Source organism: Melanerpes formicivorus, unplaced genomic scaffold, assembly GCF_026170545.1.
Source record: "Melanerpes formicivorus ecotype bairdi unplaced genomic scaffold, bMelFor1.0.p_v2 SCAF_18, whole genome shotgun sequence".
Lineage (NCBI taxonomy): Eukaryota > Metazoa > Chordata > Aves > Piciformes > Picidae > Melanerpes > Melanerpes formicivorus.
This window is the reverse complement of record NW_027142370.1, coordinates 11,631,965-11,650,709: the sequence shown is the minus strand read 5'-3', so window position 1 is coordinate 11,650,709 and position 18,745 is coordinate 11,631,965. Positions and strand designations below refer to the sequence as shown.

Here is an 18,745-nt window from a genome sequence, read left to right as displayed (position 1 = left end):
GTGTTCAAACTCCTCGTTAAACCACCTGAAGCAACTTCTCCTTTTGCCAAGGTATGAATTACGAGCTGGTGCCCAGACCTTCAGCCACATCACTCCAGGACTTACATTGCATACAGGTATTTTTATCCTTCTAAATACATCAGAGCATTAACACTGTACAAATGCCACGAACTCGAGTGATCTCTGGAAGGAAGATCACGTCTCAAAACGTGGCTCATACTTTTTGTGCCACTCTAAACAAAAATATATAACCATATGATTTATAAATGATTGCTAGATTTTCCTTCTAGGAAACAACCTGCAATGTACTTGTTCCCTAAGTATTAGAGTAGCAGCACAGTGTTTTTACCCCCATTCCAAATGACTCTTGCAATTGATTTCATGCTTTAGAATTCTGTGAGGATGCCCCTTCAGAATGCCACTTAACAGGGGGCTATTACATAATTTATCTTTCCAATTCTCTACCAAAGAGCAGCATTTCCCAATGGTTAATGCAAAAGTATTACAGATCTAAGAATCCCCGAGGATGAAACAAAAACTAATGTACAAGAAGACTCCTGCAAACATTCAAGGTGAAATACTGTCATGGATTTCAATCTATAGAAGCAACCTGTGAAAGGGAAACGATGTGACACTTGAAATCCTTTTCAGAAATCAATGCTTTAGCTTCTTACCCCAAATAAAACAAATCTCATCACCTATAAACATGGAGCCTTAAATGCAAAGCCATCCCTAAAATCACTTGGATAAAGATGCACACAAAACCTGTGCAGTTTTACCTGAAGATACAATATCGCTATAATGGCACAAAAAGCACAAGCAAAATACATTGCACAGCCTCAAAGAGAAAAAGCCCAAACCACAAACATGCTGATTTTTTAGCTTTAAACACATTGGGCAACATTCACAACACAGCTCAAAACCTGGATGTTAGTTGGTACAGTAAGATTCCCTTTACTCTGATTCAGTAAGATTCCCTTTAGTCTGCTGATAAAACCCAACGCTGGCATTCACACAGGAATTTCAACACTTAACACTTTAAAGTTAAAAAGCTTTAAGGCTAAGCACACAGCATTCTGAAGCTGGCAACATTCTCCTCTAATTTCTTGCCAATGACAATAGCCTCTTCTAATTTCTCACTGCAACGATGCCTCGCCTCAGCTAAATATAATTCAGATCACTTACCCGCTCCTCGTAAGAAACAGCAGTTATTTTTCCTAACAGCACTCTTCCTAAATTCATCTTCACCTTAATATGGAAAAAGCATTTCCTTAACACATCAGCTTCTCAAAGACTAAACTAAAAAATTCACCTCTGTTCCATGCCTGTACATGCCAGTAAAGTTTAAAGGCATTTCGTATGAAGTTCTATTTTACTCCCTTGATGTTACCCATAGCAACAGGCCAATGCAGGAAGCTGTGGTTCGTCAGGGATTCTGATTAGATCTCAATTATCTCTCACCAGCAAAGCTAGATCATTTTATATAAATCCTGCTGATTGCATTCCAAAACGTTTCCTCTAACAAATCAGGAGAAGAAAACGACGTTGAGTTGTGTTCAATAAAACAGATTCCCAGGACAGCTCGCAGGAAAAAAAAACATCAATTCATCACCCTCACATTAGTTACAGAAACATTTGCAGAGTAAACCACTATTTTCAGAGGTTTACATAATGCAAGCCAGAATAAAGTAGGACCTCAGACGGTCTTTTCTGCTTAACTTTGCAGTGGTTAAGACCATAAATTGCATGTAAAAATCTGCAGTACAAGGAAACTTGGCATATTTGGTTAAGCCTAGGAGCAGCCTGCTGTCACTAAAGACAAAATTCCCCTTCCAGAAACCAACTGATACTCTGCCCTTCCTTCTTTCCTCACTACCCAAGCCTGTGCTCAGCTGATGTCAAGACAGTTCTGTGCACAGCCCCTCCGGAACAGAGAGCAAAATAGGCTACTCGTAATGAAGAGGGAAGTGCTATGAACTTGCCTGTGACAGCAGTGTCTTCAAGAGACTCTATATGGAAAGCACCGGATTCCAGAGAGAGAGAGAGACAGAGAACCCAAACCATTCTTGATTCTTAGTTTTTAATCAATCAGAATACAATTTTCTGCTAAAATAAGCACCAGGGATGATTAGTGGGCATTTTTCTGCTGTTGGGATGTCCTTAAAAACCAATGTGGACTTACTATCAGTAGTCTAAGGAGGAGGAATCTTCTCCCTAGTTCAGTGTGGAGTCCCCACATCTATGCAGCTCCTAGGTCGAGCCCCTAATATAAAAACAGCCCTATGAAGAAGGCAAACATACAGAGAAAAAATGAGAGGAAAAAGAAGTTAAAAGCTTTTGCTCAAGATCTCACTGTAAGATTGGCTGGCAAAGGACAGTCCAAGTCTGCACAACTTCCTATTTGGGGATTTAGGATGAAGAGACTTGGCCAATGGAAAAACCTCAGTCTTCTCAATTCTTCTCAATTTAATTTAGAGTGATCAGAGAATAAATCTGAAGCTAACAGCAGATGAAAATGGAGGAAGCATACTTCAGCAAGCACTCCAGGGACATGAGCAAACTGCTGCAATGGACAAAGTTAATTTTATGATTGATGACTTGTTTGAACAGGCACACACACACACACACTGCACTTCTGAGTGCTGCCTTCTCCCAGCATTTAACACCAGGAAGAAATGCAATGGCCACCAACAGGTGGGCAGACAGGAAGGAAATGTGTTCTATAAATGACACCCTCCATTATTTTAGAGATTAAGAAGCAAATGCCCAGGTGATACATGCAGAGAAGACCAGTTTAACTATGTAGACAAGTATTTAAAAAACCACAACAACATTCTTTTATAAAGAAAAGGGTTTGAATAGTGTATTTTGCATGCCATGAAACCAAGTGGGATGCAGAATGTGGGTTTTTTTCCACTATCAGTATCTTAACCAAACAGCAGCATCACTACAGACATGTACGTGATCGAGTGCATAATAATCCCTACAGTGGGTAAGTCAAAAGCACAAATATTCAGAAATGCCTAGAGAGCTTTCCTAGTGAGCATCCCTTTGGAGTAACACCAAAGAAAAAAGAGGACTTTTAACAATAACATTTATTTCACGCTCAACCTGAGTCCTCCAGGAATCGCCTAGAAAGAGCCAACGTCCCAGCAGGGTTTTAACAGGTGAAGATGATGTTACCCACAAGGACACAAGAATGATTAGCAGATCAATAACCCCACATCCAGGGGGATGCAGCAGCAAGGCTAGCAAGTCAGCAGAGCAACCATAGTGGGAACACTGTGTGTGGGCAATGTTTTATCCATTCTAGGTGCTGATATTTGGCCTTTAAGTTCAATAATCCCCTTAGTTTAAACAGCCCTTCAGAGCTGTTGATTTTATTTCATTGAACTAAGCACTGCACAGCCACATTTTTTTTCCATACAGTAACTCTACCAGCAGCACAAATAAGCTCTACCAATTACACAGCACCAGTTAATGCTAATGGCTGGGAAATGTTATGTGGCTGAAAGCCTTGAAAAAAAAAACCCCAGCCTGCTATCCCTCTACACTTTCACAGGTTACTTCAGCAGGTGCTAGATTCAAAGTCTTGTGATTTTTCTGTACCCTATCTGTAAATCAGGCAGGCAACTCAAAGTTCAAAGGTCAAAAGCAGAGGGAATGTCAGTTTGCAAGGCTATTAATAGAAAGTGTTAAAATATGACACAACAGCTTTAAAAACCTTATTCAGATCCACCAAAGACGACATTTGCAAACCCACATCCATCTGCTTAGAAGCTAAACTGTGGGAAGGGGTAGAGACCCCAGATATGGTTGATCTGTTTTTCTCTTCTACCCTCCCTCCACTTCCTGCTCATCATTTCTTTTGTACATTTGTTTTCAGAGGAGAAAAAGCCCAGGAGAAAGACAGAATGACAGTAAGCCTGGATAAGTTTAAACTTGTCAAAAGATGAATAGGATTTAATAGATCTCTGGCTCCTCAAAGAAGACAACACACATAAAAAACGCCAGGCAACTAGGAAAAAAGCAATCCCCTGGACCAGCTCCTAGTCACACAAACTCCTAAAGTCAATTTGACCACTGGCAGAATCCACCATGAAAAAAATAATCATCTTCAATCTCATCAATATCAAGTGTTTTTTGTTATCTCATCTAAAATAAAAGAACAGTTACTTGCATGAGAGCCAGAGGGGGGAGGGAACAAAAACCCAAACCTCTGTTAAGGTTATGATTTAGCTCACTAACCTTAGATACTGAAATAAAAAGCAGGAGTACCAAAAAGCCTGCTCACAGATTAAGGAAACTTTGCTATACAATAAGTTTCCTTTTCTTAGTTCTCAAAACTTTCTATAGACTGTTTAGGTATATTTTTTTTCCCCTCAATGATTTATCTTCTACCCAACAACAAACAGACCCCCCATACGTGCTGCTGATCACAGGAGGGGAGAATCTCTTCTTTACTACACTGCAGTTTCCCTCTCAAAGATTAAAGTTCTACCTATCCCACACAAAAAAAAAACCCAAACACCAAAACATTTTGCAAGCCAAACTATTTGGAGTTTGCTCATATACAAATAACTGAAACACAAGCTGCCTCCTCAAATCCCAAGACTTCCCATGAAATAACCTCAGTGAAGGGAAGGGGCTGGCTGCAAACTGCTGCTCCAAGTGCCCTCTGCTGACTGCCGGCACTGCTCAGCCTCATGCGCTCATTTCCCAGGGTGAAGATCAGCCAGACTTGCCATCCAGAAATCTGCTCTAAAAACAAATACTTGGGTTTGAACGTGGTGCAACCTTTAAAAAAACATAGATCCCTAGAGCCTGACTGTAAACTGATAATACAAAGTACACTTCTGGGGCTTTAAATATTTCATTTGTCTTTTCCTTCTGTTGAGGCACATGTCAAAGACAAATCAAATTCTGCCCCCCCTGATAAAAATGGGCAGAAACAGCGCAACTTGCACCTCCAGATGGAAGGTGACTCGCAGCCCAAGAGTAAATTAAAACTAAACTACATATTAAGGAGGATATGATTAAGTGACACATCACCGAAACACATTAAGCCGCCTCTAAATTTCCTACTACCACCCATGGAGCCTCTGAGAATCAAAAGATTTTGAGGAAATCAATGCAAAACTGAGCGTGAACACCACTCTCATTTTTAAATAAACAATGCAAATCTCTCTTCCTAAGCCTTACAATTGTTTGTTTCCCCTTTTCCTTTCCAAAGCTGCTACTTTTGCAGCTGCACTTTCAGCATTAACAACAATTCTACTCCGAGCTATATAGACATAAAGAACCAGACTAGAATGGCAAAAGCTGGCAACAGAGCTAGGACCTTCACTTGCAAAATACATGTTTTTCTGAGCAACAGGAAGCAAAAACTGAAGTCTGAAGTCTCTACACCTCAGAAATTTCCTACTCTGTGAATACTTTTCTTTTACTTTCAGCTATTTTAATAACTCACACCATCTGGATTCTGGTTTATTGGATAAAAAAATCCATCTGCGCAGAACGAAATACATATATAAATCACCTCAGCTGCACACCATAAAAACACACTGCAACAACTGGAAGGTAACAATAACTTCAAGATGAGACTCTTGCCACACATGTGCCAGCATAGTGAAAATTTAAGTGAAAGATTTACAACAAACTTAACTAGGAGAAGTATCTGCGTTAGCTGCTGTGCTCACTCCACACTTAAAAAAGCAATACAGTGTGAAAAGGAGCTTTTCAAACAGGTCCACAGAAAGGGTGTATTCTTAATTTCATAGCAGAGCTTATAGAGAAAGTCAACTGAAAGGCTCATACTCACGACTTTTGTCTCTTCCAAACCTCACTGAAGGCTTAGAAGCATTATTTATCACACTGCACTGCAAGATTTCTCAGCTCGGAAGACCACTCATCAAACCTGATTCCTGTTCTGCTTGAGACAAACAAAACTTTATACTTACAGACACTTGACTATCAGTAAAAGTTTTCTCCATGTATATGAACAGGTTAAGAGCTCATTGTTAAGAATCCCTTCCACGTTGCTATTACTATGCTTTTTCTGAAGACATATTTACTTCTTCCAGAGTCCAGCAAAAAAATGAAGCTTCTCTGTCTGTTGCCCTATCAACACCTCTCCCATTTCTCCTCCCCTCCCCAGCACATTCTCCGCCCTCCAGACTGGTTCTGTATCTTCTCATCAAAAGGAACAGGCAGCTTTTAAAATGGTGTTTAGGCAGGTCCTGTGTAACAATAAAGCTTCTGTCAAGACAACAGCTGCTGAGGAATCTGCTCATGGAAAATGCCCTCGGTAAAGGCCTGCAGGACTCACTCTTAAAGGTTTGTCCCAACTTGTTGAAGCCTTGAGTCAACATCGTTTTCTCCTCCGAAGTGTTCTCATTTTTCACACATTCCCCTTCCATGAGTGTGTTCCCTGAATGAACTGGGTCACCATTAATAGAAAAGCACTTAAAAAGATAACCTAAAAAATACTTTCTGAAAAGAATAATTGTTAAAACTTGTAAGGCTTGGAGGAAATTTCTTTCAGTTTCTGGCATGTAGGTGCGTGTCTCAGAACGACCACAATCACATGTATGCATATTATGCAACCTATCTCATACAACCTAAACATGCTCTTTGGAGTGAGCAGGGCACGGGCCTTTGCAAGGATCCCATTTCAAGTGAAACATGATGCTCCTCACCTGCAATACCACACCTACTCTCCAGACAGACCAGCAACATCTCTGTGTTTTCTGAATGAAATGCAAACACTTTCTACCCAACAGTTAATGGTTAAAAGCTGTCCTCCTGCAGTTCCTCGGTCCAGAGGGGGATGGAGGATGGGATTTTTCCTGTATTTCTTTAAGCATCCAAAGAGCAGATTAAATATTTTGATTTAATACTGAATAAAAAGCAGTAGTTCATCCAGTAAAAGCTCCACAGGTGACTCCTCTTTCTGTATTTTAATTTCACTGAACTGCTAAATCCACGAGGAGAGTGAAAATTAAACAGTACCAGCTCCCAGCCACAATCCCAGCAGATTAAGCACAGAGACAGGATCAGAAACAATCCACAGATAGCTCCACTGCTGCCTTATGTATTCTGTGCTTATACTCTAGAAACACCAGTTCACTTCATTCAGAAAGGCCTTAATTCATTCCCTAACATTAACCAGGTCTCCCAGAACAAAAATCCTTCCTCACCCCTGCTAGCACGTAGCACAACCCAAAGACATACCAGGTAACAGGAAGAGCAGCCGAGGGAGGGCAGGAACAGAGAAGCATGAAACCTGTCAACCAGCTCCTCATTCCCACCAGGGACCGGCATGGGCAGCCTGCTCTGCAGCAGCAGGAGAGCTCTATCCAGGAGAGCTGAAGGTGTCCTCTCCCTCAGACAGCTGCAGCACCAGCACCAAGTGCTCCAAGAGCCCTGGGCAGCTCCGTGCTAGGAGATCCTATAGTAGGCGAGCCCTTTACTTTACAAACAGGTTTCCTCCAAGTGAAAGCTTACACACCTTCCTGTGCCCAGAGTACAATCCATAATTCCAAAGCTAAAGGGGAGCAATGTTCATCCTTGGATGAGCAATGCACAACCACTTCAGCTCCTGGGTGTATCAAACCCAGTACTGCTTCCAGTAGTGGCCACACATGGATGCTTTCCAACGAGCAGCACAGGGCAACACACAGAACATTTCCCTGATTTTATTCTCCTGAACTAAAAATACCTGGAGTCTGGGAGATTTCCTGAACCTGGCGTGGCTTGTCTCCCTAATAATCCCCAGTGGCTCCCTTTTCCAAATCCTTGTCCACTTTCCCCCCGGGACATGCAAATTTCTTGCAATCCACAGCACTCAGTGGTGAGGAATCCCACAGCCCGACTCACCTCCTGCATGAACAATCGTGTTCTGTTTGCTTTGCTCCTGGCTCCAGCTACCTTTAATTAATAGTGCTGACTTCTTGTCCTGAAGGAGACAGTGAGCAGCCAATCCTGGATACTTCTTCTATGCCACCCATGATTTTTCACTCTTTCTTACACCTTTCTGAACCTTTTCTACCTTCTAACAGGTGTGGGCAAATCACAGGTGTATACAATGGAATCATTAGGGTTTGGTTCCTCCCCCCCCCTCTGTTCCTTCCCTAACAACTCATAATGCAGGATTTTGCTACTCTTCTGTGCTTATGTTTTCATGCAGCAGTCCCTTATAACTCAAAAGACCACACTTCAGAGGAGAAACAGCTCAGAAACATATCTATCATTTGATGTAGGAAGCTAGGACTATTTTGCCTCATTTGCATTGCTTTACATTTATCTGCATACATTTTCATCTGTCATTTTCTTGTCCAGTCATTCAGCCTCATAAAAGCAGCCTGCTCTCATCTTCAGAGACTGCTCCTGTCCTTATTACCTTGAGTGACTTCACCTCACTGCTTGCCTTCTTGGGAGGAGCCTTTACAGGTGCTTTGGAATCAATGAGTGTAACGTCAAGAAACTGAAGCAAGGGCCAGTCTCAGACAGCAAATAATTCTGGGGTTCAGTAGCAGCCCTCAGTGCAAAGAGCTATGATTCTGCTTAGTATCACGTGCCTCATGGGTTAGACACTGAAGAATGAACAGTTTCAGTTGAAAGAAAGTAAGCCCAATATTTAAAAGACCCTAGGTATGGAGAAAAACACCCCTGAAGGTGTCCACCTACCAAAAGTCCCAGGTGGCTGCTTTGTCACTTCTCTATCATAGGATCATAGAATCAGTAAGGTTGGAAGAGACCTCAAAGATCATCAAGTCCAACCTGTCACCCAACACCTCAGGACTACTAAACCATGGCACCAAGTGCCATATCCAATCCCCTCTTGAACACCTCCAGGGATGGGGACTCCACCACCTCCCTGGGCAGCACATTCCAATGGCTAACAACTCTCTCAGTGAAGAACTTTCTCCTCACCTCCAGCCTAATGAAACCAGAACCAAAACACAGCCAAAACCAAGGTCTGATATATTATAGAACCAAGAGATATGACCCCTTTACAGCTTCAGGTAGTTACTTTAAACTTGTTCATCCTAGGCTGATGTGTAGTTCCACAAATGTGACTGTATCTACGATCTTGAGAGCTGATGAATTCACCTGCATCCATCTAATCATCCAATCTTAAGAAGAGTGGTGCTGGTTACTGACAAGAAGTAAGGTCTGCTGTGGGAGGCTTTATGCAGGATACAAGTCCATATCTAGTTCCTGAAAGCATAAACTGCCTCTGGTTCTTTAACAAAAATTGGCTTGTGCTGGAGAGCCAAACCCAGAGGATAGAGAGCACTTGAGTGGCAGGTCAGACAATGCACTGATGGCTTCCTCTTGAAGAAATTTCTCCATACATTGCCAACTGACTTTGCACATATATGAGAACTAAATTCCCTATGGAATCCATCCTAGGCAACACTGTTGGCTTCTCCTCTGGCACTGAAGTATGGGCTGAGCGCTGTGTGATAAGCACTGCCATATGCACCTCACAAAGAAAGCAGAGATGAGATCCAGCTCTCTGCACACTCTCTGACTGCTTGGCTTTTCACATGCAAATTTACATGGCAGATTTCTCCAGAATCTGAAATAAAGAAAACAGCCCCAAAAGCAGGAAGAAACAGTAAACAGGCAAACTACCAAAAATATGGCCATTTTGCCAACTCCAACAACAGAAAACAAACCCCATTAATATCAGTGGGGGGGGGGAAACCTGATATGAATTGGGTGGTGGAACACCAGAACAGGTTGCCCAGGGAGGTGGTTGAGGCCTCTCCCCTGTTGATATTCAAGGTGAGGCTCAACAAAGCTCTGGGCAATCTGTTCTAGTTGAACATGTCCCTGATGACTGCAGGGGGGTTGGACTGGATGACCTTTGGAGGTCCCTTCCAGCCCAGACCATTCTATGGAAAAATAAAAGTGAAATAAAGTAACAAAATCACAGAGTTTAACCTTCTGGATGGCATCTAGAAATAAATATCTCCAATTCATGGTAAACATGTTCCACACAACTGTGCTCATCGGGTGACCAACCAACCTTTCACAGAATCATAGAATGGGTTGAGTTGGAAGGAACCTTAAAGATCATCTAGGTCCACCCCCCTGCCATGGGTCCAGTAGAACAGACTGATCAAGGGCTCATCCAGCCTGGTTTTGAACAACTCCAAGGTGTCAGATACTCTCCATGATAAAGTCTATCATGTAAGGAAAACTTAAGAAATACACAGGCAATCTTTTTAGAACTGTGGTACACAACACTGTGTCCTGCTGGTACAGTCTGTAGAATGGGATCTGACATTCACTGCTGCACCACCAAGCCAGACCAGACAGGCTCCAGCAAAGGGATGTGGAGGTGCTGGAACGTGTCCAGAGAAGGGCCACAAGGATGATCAGAGGGCTGGAGCACCTCTCCTATGAGGACAGACTGAAGGAGTTGGGGCTGTTCAGTCTGCAGAAGAGAAGGCTCCAAGGTGACCTCATTGTGGCCTTCCAGTATCTGAAGGGGGCCTACAGGAAGGCTGGGGAAGGACTTCTCAGGATATCAGGTAGTGATAGGACTAGGGGGAATGGAATGAAGCTGGAGGTGGGGAGATTCAGGCTGGAGGTGAGGATGAGGCTCTGGCCAGGCTGATCTAGTGTGGGGTGTCCCTGCCCATGGCAGAGGGGTTGGAACTAGATGATCCTTGCGGTCCCTTCCAACCCTGAATGATACTATGATACTATGAAAAGAGACACACAGAAGCCAGGCTGTGGTGGCAGATCCACAAGGCTTCCAAAACAGCAGCTGGACTGTGGCAGAATTTGGACTTCAGAACATACACAGATGAGTCAGGAGCAGACCTTTAAGAACTCTACTATTAGGATGCCAAAAATACACAGGTTTGAAACACACACACACACACAAAAGGAGATTTGATTCTTGCATTCAGTTTTATTTCACAATTGCCCTGTTCTTCACCTTCCTGAAAGCAAGAGAGCAAAACTGTCAATTGGTCAGTTACATCTTGGAGAAAAATTAAGACAAAACTGATGCAAAAGATGCAATATTAAAGTCAGTAGGTACCCAGGAGAACCTGTGTATACTGGCAGCCCACAGCAAGTCAGCACAGAACCACAGGTTCCTAGAATGGTTTGGAAGGGACCTAAAATATCCTCTAGTTCCCCAGGGAGGTGGAGTCACCAGCTCTGGAGGTATTCAAGAGGGGATTGGATGTGGCACTTGGTGCCATGGGGTCTGTGGTGACAGGTTGGACTCCAGGTCTCTTCCAACCTTGGTGATACTGTGACTAGCCTGCTGTGGGTAGGGACAGCTGCTACTACACCAGCTTGCTCAGAGCTCCATCCAACCTGCCTTTGAGTTACCATAGCTTAAACAAAATGCTGAAACCTCAGACAAAAATCTACATTCTTGTCAAATTGGAAATTCACAGGTATGAGGTGACAACAAAGAGGCCTCTTGATTTAAACCATGTCATTATATTGGCCATAGTGGTAGCTGGGTGGCCAGGGTGATGATCCCACAATGTGCACAGAGCAAGCTCTGCAGAAAGAGTTAATATATTTTATTAGATCAACTGACAGGGTGGGAAAAGTTTGGGGCATGTTTAGCTCTTTTTTGTCTGATTTTCCCAGTACACCAGTTGGTCTAATACAAGCTATTATCTCCCTGTGTAAGCTTTGTCTGATTATTTAAATCAGTCAAACAAAGACAGGTACCCACTTAAAAACTCATTTTTAAGTCAAATGAGCATTTAGAGGGTTTTGCCACCCACAGATGCCAAAGCTAATATCCAGCAGAGACATGTCATTCATTAGGATAAAAACCTCATACCAAAGGGAGGTGTTGTGCTCTTTCAATTAGCAGAAGAAATGCAAAAAAACACCAAAAAAAAAGAAGAAAAAAAGTTGCTCCAGTGGAATTAACAAAACAGGGGGGAAAAAAAACACCATCAAGCATTATTATCTATAATAACAGCTAATAATACTACATTATTAATGGTTGTAATTAAGAGAGAAGGTTCTAACAAAATTCCTCAAGCTGATTTTTGACAGGAATCGATTCCGAGTTTAAAAAGATCACTCAACTCCAGAAATCTCATCCAAGGAATGCTCTTGTTCATAAAGGACATAGCTTTAGGGTCTCCAAAACAGAATGGGGAAGAAAAACTGCTACAGCCATCTTCTTTTGTCCTGATATTTAGTTAAAAGAATTAACTAAAGATGGTCAGACTCCAGAGATCAGCCTCTGGAGCCAAACCACCCCCACCGCAGAGCAGCAGAGCTCAACGGATGGGGTCTTTTTTCCCCCTCAAAGACAGGATTCATAGATTCACAGAATGGTTAAGGATCATTCAGTTCCAGTCCTCTTGTCATGGGCAGGGACACCTTCCACTAGACCAGGTTGCTCAAGGCCTCATCCAACCTGGTCTTGAACACCTCCAGAGGAGGCATCCATGTCCTCCCCGGCCAACTGTCCCAGAGTCTCACCAACCTCACTGTAAAGAATTACTTCCTTATCTCCAGTATAAATCTGCCCTGCTCAAGCTTCAATCCATTCCCTCTTGTCCTATCACCATGAGCCCTTGTATAAAGTCCCCACCTGGCTTTCTTGTAGGCACCCTTCAGGTACTGGAAGGATGCTCTAAGGTCTCCTTGGAGCCTTCTCTTCTCCAGGCTCCCAATTCTCTCAGCCTGTCCCTATAAAGGAGGTTCTCAAGCCCCCTGATCATCTTCATGGCCCTCCTCTGGACCTGCTCTAGTAGCTCCAAGTCCTTCTTATCCTAGGGGCACCAGAGCTGGACACAGTGCTGCAGGTGTGGTCTCAGCAGAGCAGGGGGGCAGAATCCCCTCCCTGTCCTGCTGCTCTCCCTGCTTTGGATGCAGCCCAGCACAGGGCTGCCTTCTGGGCTGCCAGCGACCATTCCTGGCTCATGGTGAGGTTTTTTATCAGCTGACACCCCCAAGTCCTTCTCCTCAAGCCACTCCTCACCCAGCCTATATTTGTGCTTAGGTTAATCCTACAAACTTGTCTGTCTTCTCCTCTGTACAGCACAGCTTCTACAGGTAAGAAGATGCTGGGGATGGAGGGCAGCAAATGTACCATTACAGCTAATTTTAACCTTATCATATTGTCTATCATGTACAGCCAGCCATAATCTAACACAAGAACAAGTGAAATATTCTCTTGCAATCACTGCTGTTATTAAACAAAGCACATACAAAAATAAGTTGTGCTCTTGGAGAGATTCAAAAACCCAAACCAAACTGCAAAGATCTCATGCCACCTTATGGCAGAAGAAAGCAAAGCTGCTCATTCACACACTGCAGCTCCAAATCAAGAGCAGCAAGTTCATGCTTTCACCAAAAAAGATCCAAATACAGCTTTCTGCAGATCCATAAGCAAAGCAACAGCACTCAGTATGAAAGAAACTGCATGGAACATACTTAAAACTGCTCAGTTTAGAAGACCAAGTTGGATGCCTGCAGGAATCAATCCCACAGGCTCAAAGCAGGAAGTTAGTTTTCCAACTTCATGTTTGAGTTACTAGCTTATCCATTCTGCTGAGGTAATGGGAGAGAACACAAAAGCCACTGTGCAGCCTGTGTAATATGCTCATATAGTATCATCATCATTCCAAAGGTGGAGTCTCTAAGAATTTCCTGGTATTGTTATTTCCTCTTCCAGCAACTCTAAATAGATGGCCTGAATAATCTAAACATGTGCTAACAACATTGTGTTCTACTGCCCTTAGTCTAACAGGACTTGGGGAAAGCACTGCAGCAGCAAGGTTGAACTTAGAACCCCTGAACACCACTTTACTTTGCCACAGCAAGCATTTGAAATTCTTCTCTTGGTTGGTGTTTCTCCTGGTGGCTATGATAGCATTCTCTTATGGCATGAAAGGGAGGGTGGAGGGAAGTGAAAAGAAGCAACTAAGAGCATTCCACACCCAAACAGCTCCTTGTAATAAGGGCATTCATCCAAATACAGACCTTAATACTGATATCCAGCTCATATCACAACCTACAAAGTAAGCTGACTCCTCCAAAGTAACAGCTTTAAGTCAGGTAACACAAAGAGCCCCTCAATCCCTCCTGTTGTTGCTACTCAATTTCTATACCAGAAAAAAGAAAGAGAAAATTTGACTTCTTAGCCAATAGCTACATCATCTTCCTGAGATGAATGGAAAGTACCCAGTCCCTTTTTTAATGAGGGTTAATGCAATGTAAAATGGCTCTAACAACAGAAATTATCCTTGGTGTGTAAAACTCTCTCTGCAAATGTGAGATGTGCACATACTCTAGATGAAGTTTGAGTCTGGAAGAACATGGTGTGAACCTTTTTTTTTCCCTATTGCACAGGAATTACCAGCACTGGGCATGCTGGCATATAGAGAGAATTAACTCTTACTGTGACCAGAAATTATCTAAACTGGTAATATAAATTATAAAAAGCTTACTACTGTATAAGAATCAACACTCTCTGATTAAGAATGGTGTAGCTGAAGAGTTCCCAAACGGCTTTATCCAGAAGATCTTGCTCTGATTGTTAAAGTCATGCACATGATGAGTGCAAAGAAATTAAGAAGTATTTTCCATGGCTACATAAAAGGCAAGACACTTAAAAGCTTCAGACAACAACACAGAGATAGTTCACAGTGAAAATTGTCCTGTAAAACACCTGAGAAATAAGTAACTGAAGTTCCTACCTGCATTCCCTAAGCACAACAGAAGCTCCTTCCACATATTCTGTTCCCTAAAAATCCAGGGCACTGAGCTCCCCTCTCCTTCGGTTCAGACTCAGTGAAATGCCATTCTTCCTAGTTTTTCCCACAGCAAGAAATTCAGAATACCTCTTTCTTTCCTCCTCCCATCTCAAATGCTTTTCAAACACCTCCTTCCCATTTAGAGGAGTCAGTGTGCCACATTCCCACCCATGCTGAAGAGTGGTTCTTGTGCCAAGAGCTCTGCACAGAGTTTTGTTTCTCCCCAACAAACCTTCTTTCAGATAAGCAGGATAAAGGAGCAAGGGGAAAAAATCTCTCCATTCACCTTCCCATCACTACAGGACAGCTTTTCCCAAGGAAGCACACCAGAAGAGAAGTATTCCTCCAGCTGGTTGAGGGAGAACAGAGCAGGAGAAGCAGCTTGCTTAATTTGGATGGCTTCTCATTCCTCGTTTTTTACCAAAATCAATGAGGTTTGGCCACTAGGCATCAGCAGATGTCATACCAGATGTAAAACAGCACTATTATATTACACTCAGACAGACCCAAAAATCACCACAACCAATGACCAACACCAAGTGGATGAGGAATTCCCTTTTCTTAGCTGCTGACACATAAGGAGACAAAAACCTATTGAAGTACTTTTAAAGAATTTGCCATACTGGGTAAGCTACAATCCTTAGAAAGTTATGCCAAGAGCCTGGTCCAGCAACAAATTTAACCCCCCAAAATTTTCTCAATGCAATGTCCATCAGCTGAATGAAACAATGATGATGATAGGAGGATCTCTAACATGATTAACATTCTGATCAGCCAAACTGTATTGTTGTACGTAAACTACTGAAGAAACACCAAGAAGATTTCAGGAGATACCTGAAATCTGTATTCCCCTCACCTAACTGTCACGTGGTGATTAGTAACTTTATTCCACTACAGATATTACTTTATTTCATGAATGTAATTTCCTCTCTAAGACTCAATTTCAAGCTTTAAGTGAAAATTGATTACCTCCAGGTCATCCAGAGAACGAGTAATACTAAATCGCTTAGATCTTCCAAATGATCTTCGAACAGAAGAACGTGGAGGAGGAGCCTGATTTAATCCCAAGGGATGTCCAAATTTTGCACCCTAAACAAAACAGAAAAACATGTGTTGTTATTATTTTGCCTCTTTAATCTTAGCACATTGCTCATCACAGTGACAGCAGCTGAATTACATAGAATCATAGAGCGGTTTGGAAGGGAACTTTAAAGGGCATCTAGTCCAACCTCCCCTGCTGTAAGCAGGGACATCCCCAACCAGGTGTCTTTGCTCAGAGCCCCATGAAGCCTGACCCTGTATGTCTCCAGGAATGGGGCCTCCACCACTTCCCTGGGCAACCTGTTCCAGTATTCCACCACCCTCAGAGTAAAGAACTTCTTTGGACAAAAGCCTGTGAGAGTGGAGCTTTCTCTATGCCTATTTCCTGAGCTGTCTCTTTGGTGGAAACCAGTTTGGTCCTTAGGAAAACCCAGCAGTAGAGGCTGCAAGATGAGTGACATTGGGGATGTAGAACTCCCTTTCTTCACTTCTGGTACCCATGACTGCCAATCTCAGGAGCACTTTTTTATCCACTCTGCAACAGAACTAAGCCATGATATTATTCCACTGCCAAAAGCAATGTGAAAGCAGCAGAGATACCTCAGAAGAAAATGATTCCCAGTCTTCATGTCAGGAGACTAGTTATGATTTACACATAGTCAGTTTAAGCATTTACAAGCAAGTAATTGCAATCTATTTGATAAAATAAGCTTTCAAAATTATGATGTCAGATGCTTAATACATGGCTGGACTTCTGATGGGTGAAGGGTGGCTGCTGGCATAAGCACATTAAGAAAGCCTCCCTAGATAGAGAATTCCAAGGAGACAGATTTGCAAACCTCTAACAGGACCACAACTTCAACCCAGGTTGGTCATTTGCCATGCCCCTGTGAAATTGTGTACAACAATCATTCAAGTTCTGGCTTTTCCCAGTCTCAAGTCACACATCCTAAATATTCAGCATCGTTACTGTACAAACATGTGCGATCAGTCAAGGCTGTTGCAGTGCACACATGCTACTGTCAGGATGAGTTGACAGAGCTTAATTAAAAGCAAGACAACCCCAGCTCTTTACTGTGCTAACTGGAAAATATTTACAGTGACAAATATTTGTTCTTTCCATCAGAATTTACCATCCTTGAAGTCACCTCACCCAGCTTCTCCTGGCATCTTTCTCCACACTCTTAAAGACCTAGCTCTTTCAAAAGCTTGCTACTCTGAAGCCAAATTTTTTAACTCACACAGTACAAACTGCAGGAAATTTCACTTGGATGCTCCATGGCTACAACTGGTACTGCCATAATTAAATCTAATGGGTTTCCTCTTTCCCCCATAATCATACTCTTTCTCCTGAGAAAGGCCCCAGCTGTCGGTTAAGCTACGGCAGCTCAGCCTGCACGTACCTAGCTGATGCCAAATAGCAAAGCGTAAGCTTAAACCTAAGAGTGGGCACACAGGCAGTGGCTGGTGCTAAGCAGATGTATAAACTCACTGCATCATGAAAACTTGTGATTATGTGCCTGAAATTTTGGATTCTTTTCACTGTAACATTCAACGTGGGGAAAATTCCTCCCTGCCTTCTGATGCTTTTGCACTGTAGAAGAGCAGCAGTGTAATTTAGAGGGAATGTGCTCCTATTTCATTTCAGAATCTTTTCTCATCTCAATAAGCTTCAAAATACATCTGTCAGTACTTTCAGCATTTCTTATGAGCAGCTTTTTAGTATTTATTACATTTTATAGTTCTGCTTGGTTTGGCCTTGTGCAAACTGTTGTGCTCTCAATGGTGAAGTATTCTACACACCACTAGCCAAAAGCACAAGCATTAATGTCACATCCTTGTAACTTCATGCTAAAAACCACTCAAAGCAGAGAAGAGCATCAAGGATATTATGCAGCCTCTTTTTCTGAACTAAAAGACAAGGTATCCAACAGAACATGTTTGTCTGCTTATTCCCATGGAGTCAACACATTCTTTATCAACAGGACTCTGACTGTCACTGGTACTCACAACAAGACTCTGTTTACAAGCTCACGGAAATGTCAAGACATAACAAAGCCTACAGGAATCTGGATCCAAACTATGCAGCAGGATTCATCACTGTTAACAGGCTGAGACTCCAATTTCTTCATTCAGCATCAAAAGGGATCTGTTTTTATAGGAAATCTCCTTCCTTCCTAATCTTCAGTTTACTAAAGGCTGTTTTTTGGGGGGGGGGGAACTAATTAATATTATTATTGGCCAAGAAGAAAATTGGGCAGGTTCTGCTGCGGAAAACTGGAAACCTCACAACTGCTGATTAGTTCCTAAGGATTTTTAAGGGCATATTTAAAAGTACAGTATCACCCAGGAAAGATGGACTCTATTCCAGACATTCACACTATGAAGGCAGACCGTCTGCAGATCAGGTTTTTTGATTGCCTTGCACACACACACACAAATAAAGACTCACGTAGCTTAAGCAAATAGCAACAGTATTTGAGCAAATGTTTTTCATGGGACCCTAAAGAAATCCACAGCATTTGAGCACAGAAAGATTAGAATCAGAGAATGTAGGGTTTGCAAAGGAAGAGGAGTTGGTGAGGGGTCTGAAGGACAAGCCCTGTCAGGAGAGGCTGAGGGAGATGGGGGTGTTTAGCCTGGAGAAGAGGAGGCTCAGGGGAGACCTTATTGCTCTCTACAACTACCTGAAGGGAGGTTGTAGCTAGGAGGGGATTGGTCTCTTCTCTCAGGCAACCAGCACCAGAACAAGAGGACACAGTCTCAAGCTGCACCAGGGGAAGTTTAGGCTCAAGGTGAGGAGAAAGGTCTTCAGAGAGGGAGTTGTTAGCTGTTGGAATGTGCTGCCCAGGGAGGTGGTGGAGTCACCATCCCTGGAGGTGTTCAAGAGGGGATTGGACAGGGGACTTGGTGCCATGGTTTAGTAATCATGAGGT

General features: G+C 42.7%; 1 protein-coding gene across 7 annotated transcripts in view; it reads right to left on the bottom strand.

Annotated features, from left to right (window-relative positions):
• RGS12 (regulator of G protein signaling 12) overlaps nt 1-18,745 on the bottom strand; it is a 98,361-nt gene that overhangs the window by 61,812 nt on the left and 17,804 nt on the right. For 5 of the 7 annotated variants that reach the window (XM_068149639.1, XM_068149640.1, XM_068149638.1 and 2 more), the window contains exon 3: nt 15,738-15,857. In XM_068149639.1, coding sequence (XP_068005740.1) covers nt 15,738-15,857 — 120 coding nt within the window. Of the gene's footprint in view, nt 1-1,185; nt 1,852-5,960; nt 6,158-15,737; nt 15,858-18,745 lie in introns of those variants that run through there. The other 2 variants (XM_068149643.1, XM_068149641.1) reach the window with 2 other exon arrangements.